Source organism: Cherax quadricarinatus, chromosome 88 (assembly GCF_038502225.1).
Source record: "Cherax quadricarinatus isolate ZL_2023a chromosome 88, ASM3850222v1, whole genome shotgun sequence".
Lineage (NCBI taxonomy): Eukaryota > Metazoa > Arthropoda > Malacostraca > Decapoda > Parastacidae > Cherax > Cherax quadricarinatus.
Window position 1 is genome coordinate 15543404 of NC_091379.1, and position 18579 is coordinate 15561982.

The 18579-nt window shown below is 40.3% G+C and overlaps 1 protein-coding gene across 1 annotated transcript in view; it reads left to right on the top strand.

Moving 5' to 3' along the window:
* The window catches only part of LOC128698475 (mitochondrial ribosomal protein L38), a 36493-nt gene extending 22724 nt beyond the window's left edge, over positions 1-13769 (top strand). Inside the window, exons 5-8 of the mRNA XM_070104001.1 lie at positions 3642-3800; positions 6526-6662; positions 9437-9524; positions 13188-13769. Coding sequence (XP_069960102.1) covers positions 3642-3800; positions 6526-6662; positions 9437-9524; positions 13188-13416 — 613 coding nt within the window. The 3' untranslated portion in view covers positions 13417-13769. The remainder of the gene's footprint in view (positions 1-3641; positions 3801-6525; positions 6663-9436; positions 9525-13187) is intronic.
* Positions 13770-18579: the final 4810 nt, after the last annotated feature.

Here is an 18579-nt window from a genome sequence, read left to right on the forward strand (position 1 = left end):
TTATTTATCCTCTTTTTCTTAAAATATGTATTACCTATAACTAAACCCCTTTCTATACAAAGTTCAATCAAAGGGCTCCCATTATCATTTACACCTGGCACCCCAAACTTACCTACCACACCCTCTCTAAAAGTTTCTCCTACTTTAGCATTCAAGTCCCCTACCACAATTACTCTCTCACTTGGTTCAAAGGCTCCTATACATTCACTTAACATCTCCCAAAATCTCTCTCTCTCCTCTGCATTCCTCTCTTCTCCAGGTGCATACACGCTTATTATGACCCACTTCTCGCATCCAACCTTTACTTTAATCCACATAATTCTTGAATTTACACATTCATATTCTCTTTTCTCCTTCCATAACTGATCATTTAACATTACTGCTACCCCTTCCTTTGCTCTAACTCTCTCAGATACTCCAGATTTAATCCCATTTATTTCCCCCCACTGAAACTCTCCTACCCCCTTCAGCTTTGTTTCGCTTAGGGCCAGGACATCCAACTTCTTTTCATTCATAACATCAGCAATCATCTGTTTCTTGTCATCCGCACTACATCCACGCACATTTAAGCAACCCAGTTTTATAAAGTTTTTCTTCTTCTCTTTTTTAGTAATTGTATACAGGAGAAGGGGTTACTAGCCCATTGCTCCCGGCATTTTAGTCGCCTCATACGACACGCATGGCTTACGGAGGAAAGATTCTTTTCCACTTCCCCATGGACAATAGAAGAAATAAAAAAGAACAAGAGCTATTTAGAAAAAGGAGAAAAACCTAGATGTATGTATATATATATATGCATGTGCGTGTCTGTGAAGTGTGACCAAAGTGTAAGTAGGAGTAGCAAGATATCCCTGTTATCTTAGCGTGTTTATGAGACAGAAAAAGAAACCAGCAATCCTACCATCATGCAAAACAGTTACAGGTTTTTGTTTCACAGTCATCTGGCAGGACGGTAGTACTTCCCTGGGTGGTTGCTGTCTACCAACCTACTACCTACTTTTTTAGGTCACCCTGACTTGGTGGGGGACGGCCGGTTTGATCAGAAAAAAAAATGTGTTTTCCTCAAAGGAAATAACCTCTTGAAGTTAGGTTGTGTAGATGAATGGTTCAGAGAACCGACAGGTTGATAAATTAGACAAATGTGCAACACCTGGGTATCTTTAATGAGGAAACGTTTCGCCACACAGTGGCTTCATCAGTCCATACAAAGGAGAATGATGAAGAACAGGAGGAGTTTAAGGTAATCAGTCCCTCAGCCTTGAGTTGATGTGGTCAGTCCATCAATCTTTTCATGATTGATGATCTGAACACATCGACTCCAGGCTGAGGGACTGATTACCTCATTCTCCTCCACATCTTTCACCATTCTTCTCTGTATTGGACTGAAGAAGCCACTGGCTGGTGAAACATTCCTCAACAAAGATTCCCAAGTATTGCACAAGTGTCTCATTCTTCAACTTTTTGGTTTTCTAAACCATTTCATCACAAAGAAAAGTTTGGATTAATTTTGGCATGTGTTCATACCAGTTTTCATTTTTGGAAGTGATTGGAAAAATTGAAATAGGTACAGTAGGGCCCCGCTTTACGGCGTTCCACTAATACGGACATTTCAAATTATGACCAAAACTTGCTATACAGCTCCCCCCACCTGACTTTCTAATATGGTCACCGTACCCCACCTGGTTTGTTTACATTCTCCGTGAGCTCCATAAGCACCACTTCTCTCCATTATGTCTGGAAACTTCACAGTTTCAAGTGTTTTTAAAAGTTATTTTATATTTTATATATGCTCTGATAATTATACTTATGTATACCTGTACCTAAATAAACTTACACGCTGTGAAGGCATGCAGGTACACAATAAAATCAGTAAGAGTGTCTTATGTCTTGAGACGCCATATTTGTAATGATAATAATAATAATCACCGAGTCTCATTAAATGTCATATATTACGTTAGTATCCACATTTTCATTAATCTATCAGTGATATTTTTTCAAAATTATATAATAAACACAATACATAACATATAAAGATAAATACGCCCCACAGTAGAATAAATAAACATGTATATGAGATGTGATAGCCAGACAACTTGTACGAGTGATGGCAAGAATAACGTTTTCTCTAGTCTTACATAAGAGAAAATGTGTTCCTAGGGGTAACTGTAGAAAATTATTCCTTTCGTATGCTTTTACTCAGAGCGTCATTTCTTCTAAAAATGGTGTTACATGAGAATGGGAGTGTTCCTCTTTATTTATTCTACTGTATCAACATAGAGACAACTTGTACACAATGTAACTTGTACACAAACCAGACGTGTTTGCCTAGTTTGTTTACAAAGCTGGCGTTCGCCTGGTTTATTTACATAACTCCATGAGTGTCCTCTCTCATGTACTCATTCTCTCTCTGTCTCTTTCTCTCTCTCACTTACTCGTTTTATCTCATTTACTCACCTCTGACCCTACATTAAGACTACAAATATTTTATGGTAAGTAATTAGTGAACTGTATATGCATTTTATTGCTCTGGGATGCTTAAATGTCATAGAATATTGTGTGTTTAGGATGGCCTGGTATGGTAGCCTGGCTGCTACCATACATACTGCACCTGATTTCTTAAAATAAATACTACTCATCTCACCCTAGATTAAGACAACAAATATTTTAAAGTAAGTAATGAGTGTACTATATATGTATTTTACTATTTTTATTGTTTTTTAATGCCTAGTTCTATTGCTAACTTAATATATGTTAGTGTAAATTGTTATCTAGTATTTATATGCATTTATAAGTGGAGAAAAAAGGTGTTTCACTTTATGGCATTTTCTGCTTTACGGTGGTAGCCTGGACCCTAACCTGCCGTATAAGTGGGGCCCTACTTTACTGCTTTTCAAGTAATAATTTCCAAGTGTCGCATCTGATTAGCTTCAACTCTTCCATACTCATTATGAGATAATGCAACTTGTGAGTTGCTTGAAGCTTAATGAGCTTTTGTATTTTAGCATGTTAATCTTTTCGAAAGCTTTGATTTAGATTTGGGCCATACATGTCCTACTTTACAATTTTTATTGAGGAAATTTGTTTATTAGTTTCCATATGATGACTTGTGAATGCATCTTCTGATTCCCTTCAAATCATCAACACAAATATTTAACTGCATTAGCAGCTTATACTGCACTCTGCACTGTTCCAGTCACATGCATAGAGGCACAAGGGGTTGGAATTATGGAGTACGGGGATGCCTTTCTTGGATCACACAGCAACCAAAATATATCTAAGTTTTTATTTTTATTTATTAAATGCATTGAATGTTTCCCACTGAGGCAACGTGTCCCGAAAAAGAAGAAACACTTTCATAAACAGTCACTCAGTACATTATTTTCTTAACGTTTTAATGATAATGCATTATTTGCCATTTTTTTTTTCAGGGGAGCTTTAGGAATGTAAATCCTTCACATATTTTTTGAGAGCTATGCATGTTTTTTTTAGAATTGAGTGTTCTCACGAATCTTAATGCTTTTCTAATCTCACGATTTTTCTTCCTTGAGAATTTCTACTCTTCAGACTTATGATATGTTCTTAATTTTTATAAAAAAAATAATTGGATCATTATTGTTAACCAATGGAATTTTTTTTTACAGAGGTAATATTAAAGGTGGAGATATTACTACAGGAGAAGTGATATGTGACTACTTGCAGCCCTTCCCACCAAGAGGCACTGGTTACCACCGCCTTGTCTTCGTATTGTACAAGCAAGATGGATACATGGACTATTCCACCTATAAAAAACAACAGCCCTGGTTTGTGTTTGAGTAGTGTTGTATTTACTGTACCAAGGTCTCCTAGGATGTGGAAATGTTAAGTTTTGATTTTTGCAGTGTTGTGCGAAATGTTGCTCCCATGCATCAGCAGATGTTTAACCATGAATAAATTGTCTCACTATGAGAGTTTTATGTGTATGTATATGCAAAACAATCACAGACAGGCAATGTTAACGATACAAGACAAGCCACAGGGGGGTGGAAATCTTAAGCTCAGGTACTTTCACACTTCTCAATGCATCATCAGGAGCTGTGCAATGTTGCAAGGGCAGCAAAAGGAGAAATGAGGGGGAAGTTTTTTCAGAGTATGATAGTGTGGGTGGCACCTATCACCAGCGGGTGGCTGGCATTCAGCTGGGCCTCCCTCTCTCATGCAGAGAGAGATTCTGGTGGGTGCCACCCATGCTACCATACTGCCCTTGCAACATTGCACAGCTCCTGATGACGCATTGAGAAGTGTGAAAGTACTTGAGCTTAAAATTTCCACTCTTGTCTTGCAGTGTATATATATTTAACTTTTATATATATTTATATATAATTCAGTAAATAGGTACAGTGAAAAAAATAAGATAAGGTATTGACAATAGTAAGGGTCAACTTATAAACATTGATAAAAAATGCCTTATAACACTACTTATGCATATAAAAGTTATTGCAAACTTAAAAAAAAATATTTCAGTATATTTTATATACAGTAGGGCCTCACTTACATGGCAGGTTAGGTTCCAGGCTGTCACCGGAAAGCAGACATCGCCAGAAAGCAGAACGCTATTTTTTTCCATTTATAAATGCATATAAATGCCAGACAACAAGTTTACACTAAATTATATTTAGTTAGTAATAGAACTAGGCATTAAAAAACACAAAAAGTAAAATACATACACAGTACACTCATTACTTATCTTAAACTATTTGTAATCTTAATGTAGGGCGAGAGGTGAGTAGTACTTATTTGTAAGAAGTCAGTGTAGGTAGCACTGGCTCCCCATCTCATACTTAATATACGATATTTAAAACAGCCCAGAGAGTTAAAATACACATACGGTACACTCATTATTTACCTTAAAATATATGTAGTCTTAATGTAGGAAGAGAGGTGAGTAGTATTTATTTGTAGGAAGTCAGGGTAGGTAGCCGGTAGGTGTAGCATGCCTGGGCTACACCTACTGGCTACCTACACTGTGGCCCAGAGCCATATTATTAGCATCGACATATCTTGTTCACTGAATTTAATCGTTTCTAACAACTACCTTTAGATGCCATCATAAACGAAGGGAGAAGTAATGAATAATTCATGCCGAAAATTGTAAACAAAAGCGGAGTGGAGAGTGGCTGGGCCAAACGCAGATTCATACACGTTTTCTCTGGTGGCTGAGCAGAGAAAACATAATGTTATCTCTCTGCCTGGCTACCACACAGGTCCACAAGTATTATTATCAGAGCACATACAAAATATGCAATAAATGCCAGACAACAAGCTTACACTAACTTATATTAAGTTAGCAGTAGAAATAGGCATTAAAAACACAATAAAAGGTAAGATACACACAGAGTACACTTATTACTTACCTTAAAATATTAATATTAACGTGTGAGAGGTGAGTGGCAGGGTGGCACACCATCATCCTCTAACTTGGCACTTAAAGCAGGAGCCTTACGGCTCCTCTTTTTATCACAGCTAAGCTTAGACGCCATCGTCAATGAGAACCAACTAGTTAACGAAAGAGTAAATGAGAGAGAGAACGAGATACAGAGTTGAGACAATGTAAGAACACAAACTGAACAGGTAGTGGACGATCACTTGGTCAGGCGAAATAAATGCGTATTAATATGTGTCTACTTTTAGTTCATTCACGTACGTTTGTAAGAGTTTGGAAAACATTTACCTCAATATTTTTTTTATTATAATAATAATTGCTTCACAGTACAAATATTCTTACATTGTGTACAAGTTATACAAGTTAGTACAGAATAAACAAACAGCAACACACCATTTTTAGAGTGAATGAAGATATTATTATTATTACCCTCAAACATACACATACAAATGCACTTACATAAATACACTTACATAATTGGTCGCATTGGGAGCTGATCGTAAACCGGGGGTCCACTGTATATATAAAATACGCAGTAACTTTAAAACACTTGAAATTTTGGAAAGTTTCCTGACATAATGGATGTGGTCACCAAGAATGTAAACAAACCGGGTGGGGCGCGCCGTATTTGAAAGACCGCTTGCCTTATAGCAAATTTTGGTTATAATTTGACATTGCCGTATTAGCGGAACGCCGTAAGGTGAAACGCCGTAAAGCAGGGCCATACTGTACTGATCATTTCTACATGCATATTTTTTTTTTTCATTAACAAAAGTTTAGATGTTGTGGTCACCCTTACTATCCATAATGCATCAAGTGTTCTTGGTTCAGCTTAACCCGTAAACGGACCAAGCAGATCTACGTTCACATGCGTAGTGCTCCAAAAGTAGATCTACGTTTTTTTTTTAAATATTTTCAAATATAACAAAAAAAAAAAATAACGTAGATCAAAGTTTTTTGCACGTTTTCAAATGTAAAAAAAAAAAGAAGTTCTACTTTTTTACATACTATCAAATGTTGAAAAAACGTATATATACATTTGGACCGTTTATGGGTTAAATATAGCACTGAGATTTTAGTGTACACAGTGTAAATTATACTTGCAGTTTGTCACTTAAGGAGCGAACCTTCTCAACACTGAGTTTCTACCGTGAGTTGCAGGACAATATCACTCCAGCAGGCTTGTCATGGTTCCAGTCAGACTGGGACTCCTCACTCACTGACTTCTTCCACCATACGCTGAGTAAGGAGCATTTCAAAATATATACATAGTACTGCCTATATATATGTCTACACTCGTTGCCATGTTATGAACAAGTAGTGTTCAGAAAGGTTTCAATTTGGGTAAGAGTCATTTGTAACCCTGAAATTTTTATTTTGTAACACATTTGCTGTCTCCCACTGAGGATGGTGACCCAAAAAAGAAACAGTTTCACCATAATTCATGCTGATAGCATGTAAAATAATAGTACAATGGACAGTTGTGTCAGACATGTTTATGACTGCAGATTGGAAGTCCTACAACCATTATTGTCTCAGTATTACATCTCTTGAACATCATTCTAAAGTAAGTGGTTTACTTACATCATTCTTACATGAGCTAATTTTGATGAATCTTTGTATGGGTAGATTATAGCTCATCCTTGACATGTAGTTTATAGCTTTCAGTCTTGTTACTGACAATTTACACATCTGGACTATTTTGTTTTTTCTGCAGTTCCAGTGGAGTAGCAGTGGTAATAAAATACACATTTTTATTATAACCTTTTTTTTAACCACCTTTTTGTACACCTTCTTGGTCATTCTAACCGTCTTAAGACAAGCCCTACCACTCCTTCCTTCTACCCCTGTTTTGTACACCTTGGCCATCTTATCCTGCTCTATCCTCTAAATCAAGGTTGTCTGAGGGTGAATAGAGCCTTAACAGGGGATGCATGCTTTACTATTCTTTGGTAAACTAATATTGTATTAATTCTACTTAAAAATTACATGTCAATAACTTATGGAATATATTATGAATCGAGGACAATAAATACCCAGCAAGGATGATGTTCATACTAAGTTTCTGGTCGCTAAGAAAGCTGCACATCGCTCCTTCAATTTGCTCATGAGTAAAATGCAAAGCTAGAAAAATTCTCTGAACTCTGTATTTACTTCTTCTGAGATTAAATAATTCATATGTTTTGTTAACTTATGCCAAATGGAGAAAAAAATTTATGAGATGAGGTGTGTGGGTTAGGATAAATTTGGTTTGGGGTGCACAAGGTAATAAAGCTTAGATTGCCTTGCTCTAAATAAACAAACCACCTCAACAGTCCCTTCCCTGGCCTCTGTATTATACCTTACATAACCCCACATTATCTTCCATGCATCTTTAAAATACCCTAACATTCACTTCTTCTACAATCCCATTTATAAAAATATGGTGACATAACACATCCAATAATTCCTGCCTTTTGTACATAACCTATCCTAAGCCACATTATCCTCATAAAATTTCAATTCTGTTTTTAGTGGCCTTCTACATATTGTATGCATTTGCTACATTGCTTCCCTATCATTTGCTTTTTCTAAATCCATATATGCAGCAAGCAATTTCTTACATTATTTAAGTATTGTTCACTTATGTACTTTAAGGTAAAAGAAGTAAATGCTAGGGTGTTTGAGAGAGGTGTGGGATTAAAAAATAATGAATCTGATACAAAGCAAGAGTTGACAGAGTTTCTTTGTCAGTGGCACGGTTCTTTGGGAGATTATGAAGAGAAGTTGCAAAGATTGGTGGATGAGTTTTGGGTGGGTATGTAAATGACAGAGATGGAACATGAACATATAAAAGAGTGAAATATTGGATACGGCCTCTTCTCACTTAGCAACGTACTTGTTTACTGACTGCTTGGACTTACAGCCAACTCTCCAGTGAGTATTCAAACCTAAGTAATGTATATTAGAGCTGATTTCCTCTATTCTGTTTATTGCAGTATACAGTACACTACACTAAAAATATATACTATATACTAACAATGTTATAAATGGTTCAAAGGTCACGTTAAAAAAGTATCTAAAGATGGTTGACACAAACTTGTTACGATTAGAGGGAAGGAGTAAGATGGGGGGAACCATTGCATAGACAATGGAAAAGTGGTATGTGGAGTGTTGATGCATATATGGAAAGAAAAAAGTTTGTGAAAACAAAAAGGGGATATGTACCTGAGTACAGCCTCTCCTACTTAATGACAGAGTTCCATTCCTAAGACCACATTGTTAAACGAATTCATCGCTAAGTAAGGAGCATACTGTAATGGTAGTGGGTTTGTGTCAACCATCTTTGATATTGTTTTAATGTCATCTTTGCACCACTTATAACATTTCTGGTGTATTTTTAAATGTTTGTACAGTAGTGTATTATATATTGAAATAAACAGATTAGAGGAAATCAGCTCTAATGTACATTATTTAGGTATAAATGCTGGTCAGAGAGCCTGTCATAAGTCTGAGGCGTCGGTAAACAAGTACATCGCTAAGTGAGGAGAGGCTGTATATTTGAACCAACTCTGTTAAGAATGTAAGGTATAATCTTCAAACTACAGCAAGGATGACACTGACATCAATGAACATGTCATATTTGTGTTCAGTGTATTGTGTAAATATACAGGGAATTTGCAAAAAAAGAAAAAAGTTTAAAGTGTTTTTCTTTTTTGGATCACTGTACCTCGGTGAGAGACATCTGGTGCTTTATAAAAACAAACTAGAGAATTTGGATCTAGAAATTTGAAGAGGGTGTGGGATTACGATAAGTATAATTCAGAGGGCGGAGTAGGGGGTTGTTGTGATGGTAGGTCATGTAAAAGATGAAACAGAATATGATCACAGAGGTGTTAAATCCTGTATAAATTTGAATTGATTTATAGACCTATGTTTTTTTGTCAGTCATCATGTGGGCCTTGATATTTTGGTCATACGTATTCTTTTCTTTTTTTTTACTTGTAATAACTCTTATACAATTTTTTCTTGTTTCAGAAATGCGGGAGCCTGTTTATGAGTATGACTTCCCAAAACCATATCTTGCACCTCAGAAATACTTTCCATTGAGGAGGCAATTCAACACGTAGGTTTTCTCATGTTTCATGTATTGTACATGTATGTATTTTGTAAAATAAGTTACATTATGACAGCACTGAAAAAATGGGAAAGTAGGGGGAACTGAGAGAAGGTAATATTTCATATTAGTAAGTATTTAGGAAAATATTTCCATGGGAAAGTGGAAAAGAGTACTTTCACTGTAAGCCATGCGTGTTGTAAGAGGTGACTAAAATACACAAATAACCCGCACATAGAAGAGAGGAGCTTACGACTAAAATACTGGAGCAAGGGGCTACTAACCCCTTCTCCTGTATACATTGCTAATTTTAAAAAGAGAAACTTTCATTTTTTTTTAGGTCACCCTGCCTTGGTAGGATACAACTACGTAGTTTGTTCGGAAAAATTTTTCTTTTTTTATGGGGGGAGGGACCCTACCTTGGTGGGATATGGCCAGTACATTGAAAATATAAAGAAAAAATTAGGAAATATTAATTTGGCAGTAGGGTTGTAGAGTGAAACAAAGTACCAGGTAGTATCACTGAAGCTAATTCACTGGGTAGCTTAGGAAATAGGTAAGTGAAATATGTGTGTGAGCAAGTTGTGCGGTTCACTATTGCACATAACTGTGTTTCAGCTGTGACTTTACTGTGTCTTGTATAACTCTTGTTGCTGGTCTTTGCTCTATCTATATTTTTGTTATATAATTTTGGATTTTTTTCTTTTTAACACCGGCTGTCTCCCACCGAGGCAGGGCGACATGAAAAACTTCTTGTTCTTCTTTTTTTTTTTTTTCAATGCACCGGCTGTATCCCACCAAGGCAGGGTGGCCCAAAAAGAAAAACTAAAGTTTTTGTTTTTAAATTTAGTAATTTATACAGGAGAAGGGGTTCCTATTCCCTTGCTCCCTTTGTATGAAAATACCTTGGATATACTGTACCTTTACCTTGGATAAATTCCAAGAGTTTTTCTACTCCCAGAGCCCGGCCTTGGGCCAGGCTCGTCTGGTGCTTGCCTGATCAGCCAGGCTGGTGGAAAGGAAATGTTTGTATATCTTTAACACAAAAAAATCCTCATGTGTTTACCAGGCTGTGCTGTGAGATGTGTTCTCTATTTAACTGTTCAGGAGAGGGGGTCGTACTTATATAGCAGGTTAGGTTTCAGGCTACTGCTGTAAAATGAAACATAGCTTTTTCACTTTTAAATGCATATAAAAGCCTGATAGCATGTTTACACTATCATATATTAAGTGAGCAATAGAGTTAGGCCTAATAATTGCATATACAGTACACACATTACTTTTTTTTTTTTTTTTTTTTTTTTTTTTCTCAACAAGTTGGCCGTCTCCCACCTTAAAATATTTTCACCCTTAGCTTATAGTGAGTGGTAAATGTATTTATTGTATATTAGAAAACCACTGCATTAGTGAAACGCTTTAAAGCGTGGCCTGCATGTGTATTCATTTGATCTGTTTAAATGGGGAAGGGGGGGGGGTGTCTTGATGCTAGTAGAGGGCTCTTGATCTGAGGAAGTGGAGTGTAGCTCCACTTTCTCAGATCAAATGTGATTACCTCCCATTCCCCAGGCTCTATGCCCCTCACTGGTTTAGTTCTTCCCTATTATTTTTATTATTATAATCAAATTAACATAATTGTTATAATAATATAACCCTCCTCAGCAGGAGTTATAAAATAAGTAAATAATAATAATACAGTAAACTCTTGATAAAACAGACCAGTAGGGGGAACCGGTGTCTGCTTTAGCAAAAATCCATTACATTGAAAGTTTCGATTAAAGGATGTAATTCACTTAATTGATCGACTACCAGACATGGACAGACACCCAATAAAACAGACTTAGTCTGCTGTATTGATGGACTACTGGACATGCTAAGAATAAACTAGAGTACAATACAGTATTACCTGTACCTGAAAAAAATGAGTTAAAAGTATAGCAGAGTACAATACAGTACAGTAAGATAAGTGTACAGATGTACAGTATTCTCAGGAGGTGTAATGGTGACCTCTGCTTCTATGAATGTTTTGCTACGGTGGGCTCTGGTGGCCTGGTGGTTAACGCTCTCGCTTCACACGGCGAGGGCCTGGGTTCGATTCCCAGCCAGAGTAGAAACATTGGACGTGTTTCTTTCCACCTGTTGTCTATGTTCCCCATCAGTAAAATGGGTACCTGGGTGTTAGTCGACTGGTGTGGGTCGCATCCTGGGACACTGACCTAAGGAGGCCTGGTCACAGACCGGGCCGCGGGGGCGTTGACCCCCGGAACTCTCTCCAGGTAAACTCCAGGTAACTCCTCACACACCTGGGCCATTGAAACATCAGCCTCCACCTTCCTTAGTAATTCAAATTTCTGCTTAAGAGTTAAGGTTACGTGCTTTTGGTACCATCATTTGCTTTAGAGACCAGTGCTTTAATAAAATGATTAAAAACACTGTAAATTCAGGGAAAATTGGTGTGAGGAAACGCATAGACAATAACACACTGACCTAGGCAGTCACTGGCCCCACCGCCCAGTAACAATGAAGATGGAAGTATCGAAGATGATCCCCAGGGCTGTACAACTTGCAGTTAAGCCGAGTTAGTTCATTTTATCAAATGTATGGCCAGACCAGACAGCCGTTCAAGATAGCGGATTTGGTCTGCTTTGTGGCTATTTTAATCAGATATCCCATTAAACATACATGTTGAGCCTTTGAACTGATTTTTTTTTGTCCGTTTTAGCTGATATTTGCTTTATGGAGGCTCATTTAATGAGAGCTTACTGCAATAAAAATATTAATAATGTACATAAGAACATAAGAACATAAGAACGAAGGAACACTGCAGAAGGCCTACTGGCCCATGCGAGGCAGGTCCAAGTCTCCTACCGGCTTAAGCCAATGCACCCAACCTAAGATTGGATCTGATTACCTCCCATTTCCCGAGGCACTGTATGGCTTCTACGGGTTTAGTTATCCCTATGAGAAATATTAAATATAATAATAATAATAAATCCATGGGGAAGTGGGAAAAAATTCTTCCTTTGTAAGCCATGTGTGTCATAAAAGGTGACTAAAATGCCAGGAGCAAGGAGCTAGTAACCCCTTCTCCTGTGTATAGTACTAAACGTAAAAGGAGAAACTTTCGTTTTTCCTTTTGAGCCACCCCGCCATGGTGGGATACGGCCGGTGTGTTGAAAGAAGAATTTTTTTTTTTATTTTATTAGCACACTGGCCGATTCCCACCAAGGCAGGGTGGCCCGAAAAAGAAAAACTTTCACCATCATTCACTCCATCACTGTCTTGCCAGAAGGGTGCTTTACACTACAGTTTTTAAACTGCAACATTAACACCCCTCCTTCAGAGTGCAGGCACTGTACTTCCCATCTCCAGGACTCAAGTCCGGCCTGCCGGTTTTCCTGAACCCCTTCATAAATGTTACTTTGCTCACACTCCAACAGCACGTCAAGTATTAAAAACCATTTGTCTCCATTCACTCCTATCAAACTTATTTATCCTCTTTTGAAAGAAGAAGAAAGAAGAAAAATATTATGAAAGCTTTTTTTCTTTTTCGGGTCACCCTTCTTTGGTGGGAGATGGCCAGTGTGTTAAAATTTTTTTTTATAGTTTTTTTAAAGATTTAGCAGCCTATTTTATTTGCAAGTTTATTTTAATGAAGAAATTTATATTTTTCAGGTACTTGGATTTGCATCGTGATCCAAAGGAAATTAATAAGGAAATTCTTCTGCAACGGCTAAAAAATCTCAACCCACTGGAGCCCGAGCCTCCTGTTTTACCTTTCCCTGGTGCCCAGAGCATCCCTAAAGATCTAACTACGTGGGAGAGGCGGGACCTCAAGAGAAAGCGTCTGGGTGTCGGGAAATATCGCAATCTCTTTAGAGGGTCCAATAGACCTAATATTTAGAAATGCTGGTCCCATTGCACTTGTACATCTGAATAGCTTGCTCGTAAATAAATTGCATAAAATCAGAAGCTAAGTGTACAATAATTCCTGTTAGTGGTGGTGTTTATTCATCAGAAAAGATCATGATTTCTCCCGGCATAGGTCAGTCAGATGATGAACCAGCACTGGTTAAGCATCCACTGGTGTACCAGTGCCAGGTTTCACATCCCATTTATAAAATACACATGACCACTACAAGTGCCCCTTGACTTACAATGGGGTTACATTCCAACAAACGCATCATAAGTCAAAAATATGGTGTCACATATGATTTTATGATAAATAAATATCATATTTCGCAACTTATAAGACACGGCTTATAAACTTGTTTTAGTTTCAGTGGCTCGGCATCGAACGTAACTGGGAGAGCTACAGCCCGCCCCACACCCTAAACTTATAGCACCAGTCACTGACCTTCAATTTATAGGACACAGAGTGGTTTTTGGAGACACTTATGCATGCAAAAAAATGCGTCTAATAAGCCACGAAATACATTAAGTAAATAAATAACTGTCACTGAATAAATAAATAAACAAGGACCGAGAGCGTGCTTGTTGATGCAGTTATTTCTGTTTTTTTTTTTTTTTTTTTTTTTTTTTTTTTTTTTAGGGGTAACAGTAGCAGTGTGCAATGTAGTCCATCCCTTCCAGTAACTATTAACAAGACAATATTATCTGTTACATGTCTTCTTTATTTACAAATTATATGTAATAGCAGGATATACTGTCTACATCGGTGGCTGAAGTGCCAGCAGTTTGTATATTGTGTATTTTTAAAGTGGTAGAACCCATATTGGTATAGCATTTGTCTTTTAATAAATTAATAATGCATTTGTATTGGTTTAAACTTAGACATATCTGTCAAGCAATAAATCAGAGTTGCAAAATGTTTTGCTGTGTTATACAACACAAGAAGCCATTAGGCACAAAGTAGTTTGTGCAACACGGCAGAGTCTGAGTGAAAATGAATGCCGTGCAACAAGTGATATAACATATGTGATGCAACACATTCAGTGCAACACTTGATGCAACCCTTTTGATGCAGCACATGTAGTGCAACACATGTGATGCAACCTTTGCAGTGCAACAAATGTGATGCAACACTAAATTCTTCGTATGTCAAACTTTCCATGATTTTTTTTTTTTTTTCAACAAACTGGCCATATCCCACCGAGGCAGGGTCACCTAAAAAGAAAAACGAAAGTTTCTCTTTTTAAATTTAGTGATGTATACAGGAAAAGGGGTTACTAGCTCCTTGCTCCCGGCATTTTAGTTGCCTCTTACGACACACATGGCTTATGGAGGAAGAATTTTGTTCCACTTCCCCATGTAGATAGGTGGAAATAAACAAGAACAAGAACTATTAAGAAAATAGAAGAAAACCCAGAGGAGTGTGTATATATATGCTTGTACATCCAAGTGTAGTGTGACCTAAGTGTAAGTAGAAGTAGCAAGATATACCTGAAATCTTGGATTTTTTTTTTCAACACGTCGGTCGTCTCCCACCGAGGAAGGGTGACCCAAAAAGAAAGAAAATCCCCCAAAAAGAAAATACTTTCATCATCACTCGACACTTTAACCTCATTCATACATAATCACTGTCTTTGCAGAGGCACTCAGATATGACAGTTTAGAAGTTCCTCCAAACTGCCAATATCCCAAACCCCTTCTTTAAAATTCAGGTATTGTCCTTCCCATTTCCAGGACTCAAGTCTGGCTAACCAGGTTCCCTGAAACCCTTCACAAAATATTATCCTGCTCACTCTCCAACAGCTCATCAGGTCCCAAAAACCATTTGTCTCCATTCACTCCTGTCTAACATGCTCACACATGCTTGCTGGAAGTCCAAGCCCCTTGCCCTCAGAATCTCCTTTACCCCCTCCCTCCAACCTTTTCGAGGATGACCCCTACGCCGCCTTCCTTCCCCTACAGATTTATACGCTCTCCAAGTCATTCTGTGTACTTTGATCCATTCTCTCTAAATGACCAAACCACTTCAACAGCCATCATGTAAAACAATTACAGATTTCTGTTTTGCACTCACTTGGCAGGGCAGTAGTACCTCCCTGGGTGGTTGCTGTCTACCAACCTATTATCACAGGATGGTAGTACCTCCCTGGGTGGTTGCTGTCTACCAACCTATTATTACAGGATGGTAGTACCTCCCTGGGTGGTTGCTGTCTACCAACCTACTACCACAGGATGGTAGTACCTCCCTGGGTGGCTGCTGTCTACCAACCTACTACCACAGGACAGTAGTACCTCCCTGGGTGGCTGCTGTCTACCAACCTACTACCACAGGACGGTAGCACCATAGCACCTCGCTGGGTGGTTGCTGTCAACTAACCTACTACCACAGGATGGTAGTACCTCCCTGGGTGGCTGCTGTCTACCAACCTATTATCACAGGATGGTAGTACCTCCCTGGGTGGTTACTGTCTACCAACCTACTACCACAGGACAGTAGTACCTCCCTGGGTGGCTGCTGTCTACCAACCTACTACCACAGGACGGTAGCACCATAGCACCTCGCTGGGTGGTTGCTGTCTACCAACCTACTACCACAGGACGGTAACACCATAGCACCTCGCTGGGTGGTTGCTGTCAACTAACCTACTACCACAGGATGGTAGTACCTCCCTGGGTGGCTGCTGTCTACCAACCTATTATCACAGGATGGTAGTACCTCCCTGGGTGGTTGCTGTCTACCAACCTACTACCACAGGACAGTAGTACCTCCCTGGGTGGCTGCTGTCTACCAACCTACTACCACAGGACGGTAGCACCATAGCACCTCGCTGGGTGGTTGCTGTCTACCAACCTACTACCACAGGACGGTAGCACCATAGCACCTCACTGGGTGGTTGCTGTTTACTAACCTACTACCACAGGATGGTAGTACCTCCCTGGGTGACTGCTGCCTACCTACCTACTACCACAGGATGGTAGCACCATAGCACCTCACTGGGTGGTTGCTGTCTACTAACCTACTACCACAGGATGGTAGTACCTCCCTGGGTGGTTGTCTACCAACCTACTACCACAGGATGGTAGTACCTCCATGGGTGGCTGCTGTCTACCAACCTATTATCACAGGATGGTAGTACCTCCCTGGGTGGTTGCTGTCTACCAACCTACTGCCACAGGACAGTAGTACCTCCCTGGGTGGCTGCTGTCTACCAACCTACTACCACAGGACGGTAGCACCATAGCACCTCGCTGGGTGGTTGCTGTCTACCAACCTACTACCACAGGACGGTAGCACCATAGCACCTCGCTGGGTGGTTGCTGTCAACTAACCTACTACCACAGGATGGTAGTACCTCCCTGGGTGGCTGCTGTCTACCAACCTACTACCACAGGATGGTAGTACCTCCCTGGGTGGCTGCTGTCTACCAACCTACTACCACAGGACAGTAGTACCTCCCTGGGTGGCTGCTGTCTACCAACCTACTACCACAGGAGGATAGTACCTCGCTGGGTGGTTGCTGTCTACCAACCTACTACCACAGGACGGTAGCACCATAGCACCTCACTGGGTGGTTGCTGTCTACTAACCTACTACCACAGGATGGTAGTACCTCCCTGGGTGACTGCTGTCTACCAACCTACTACCACAGGACGGTAGCACCATAGCACCTCACTGGGTGGTTGCTGTCTACTAACCTACTACCACAGGATGGTAGTACCTCCCTGGGTGGTTGTTGTCTACCAACCTACTACCACAGGATGGTAGTACCTCCCTGGGTGGCTGCTGTCTACCAACCTACTACCACAGGACGGTAGTACCTCCCTGGGTGGCTGCTGTCTACCAACCTACTACCACAGGACGGTAGTACCTCCCTGGGTGGCTGCTGTCTACCAACCTACTACCACAGGACGGTAGTACCTCCCTGGGTGGTTGCTGTCTACCAACCTACTACCACAGGACGGTAGCACCATAGCACCTCCCTGGGTGGCTGTTGTCTACCAACCTACTACCACAGGACGGTAGTACCTCCCTGGGTGGTTGTTGTCTACCAACCTACTACCACAGGATGGTAGTACATCCCTGGGTGGCTGCTGTCTACCAACCTACTACCACAGGATGGTAGCACCATAGCACCTCGCTGGGTGGTTGCTGTCAACTAACCTACTACCACAGGATGGTAGTACCTCCCTGGGTGGCTGCTGTCTACCAACCTACTACCACAGGATGGTAGTACCTCCCTGGGTGGTTGCTGTCTACCAACCTACTACCACAGGACAGTAGTACCTCCCTGGGTGGCTGCTGTCTACCAACCTACTACCACAGGACAGTAGTACCTCCCTGGGTGGCTGCTGTCTACCAACCTACTACCACAGGACGTTAGTACCTCCCTGGGTGGTTGCTGTCTACCAACCTACTACCACAGGATGGTAGTACCTCCCTGGGTGGCTGCTGTCTACCAACCTACTACCACAGGACAGTAGTACCTCCCTGGGTGGCTGCTGTCTACCAACCTACTACCACAGGACGGTAGTACCTCCCTGGGTGGTTGCTGTCTACTAACCTACTACCACAGGATGGTAGTACCTCCCTGGGTGGCTGCTGTCTACCAACCTACTACCACAGGACGGTAGTACCTCCCTGGGTGGCTGCTGTCTACCAACCTACTACCACAGGACGGTAGTACCTCCCTGGGTGGTTGCTGTCTACTAACCTACTACCACAGGATGGTAGTACCTCCCTGGGTGGCTGCTGTCTACCAACCTACTACCACAGGACGGTAGTACCTCCCTGGGTGGCTGCTGTCTACCAACCTACTACCACAGGACGGTAGTACCTCCCTGGGTGGTTGCTGTCTACCAACCTACTACCACAGGATGGTAGTACCTCCATGGGTGGTTGGTGTCTACCAACCTACTACCACAGGATGGTAGTACCTCCATGGGTGGTTGTTGTCTACCAACTCACTACCACAGGACGGTAGTACCTCCCTGGGTGGTTGCTGTCTACTAACCTACTACCACAGGATTGTAGTACCTCACTGGGTGGCTGCTGTCTACCAACCTACAACCACAGGATGGTAGTACCTCCCTGGGTGGTTGCTGTCTACCAACCTACTACCACAGGATGGTAGTACCTCCCTGGGTGGCTGCTGTC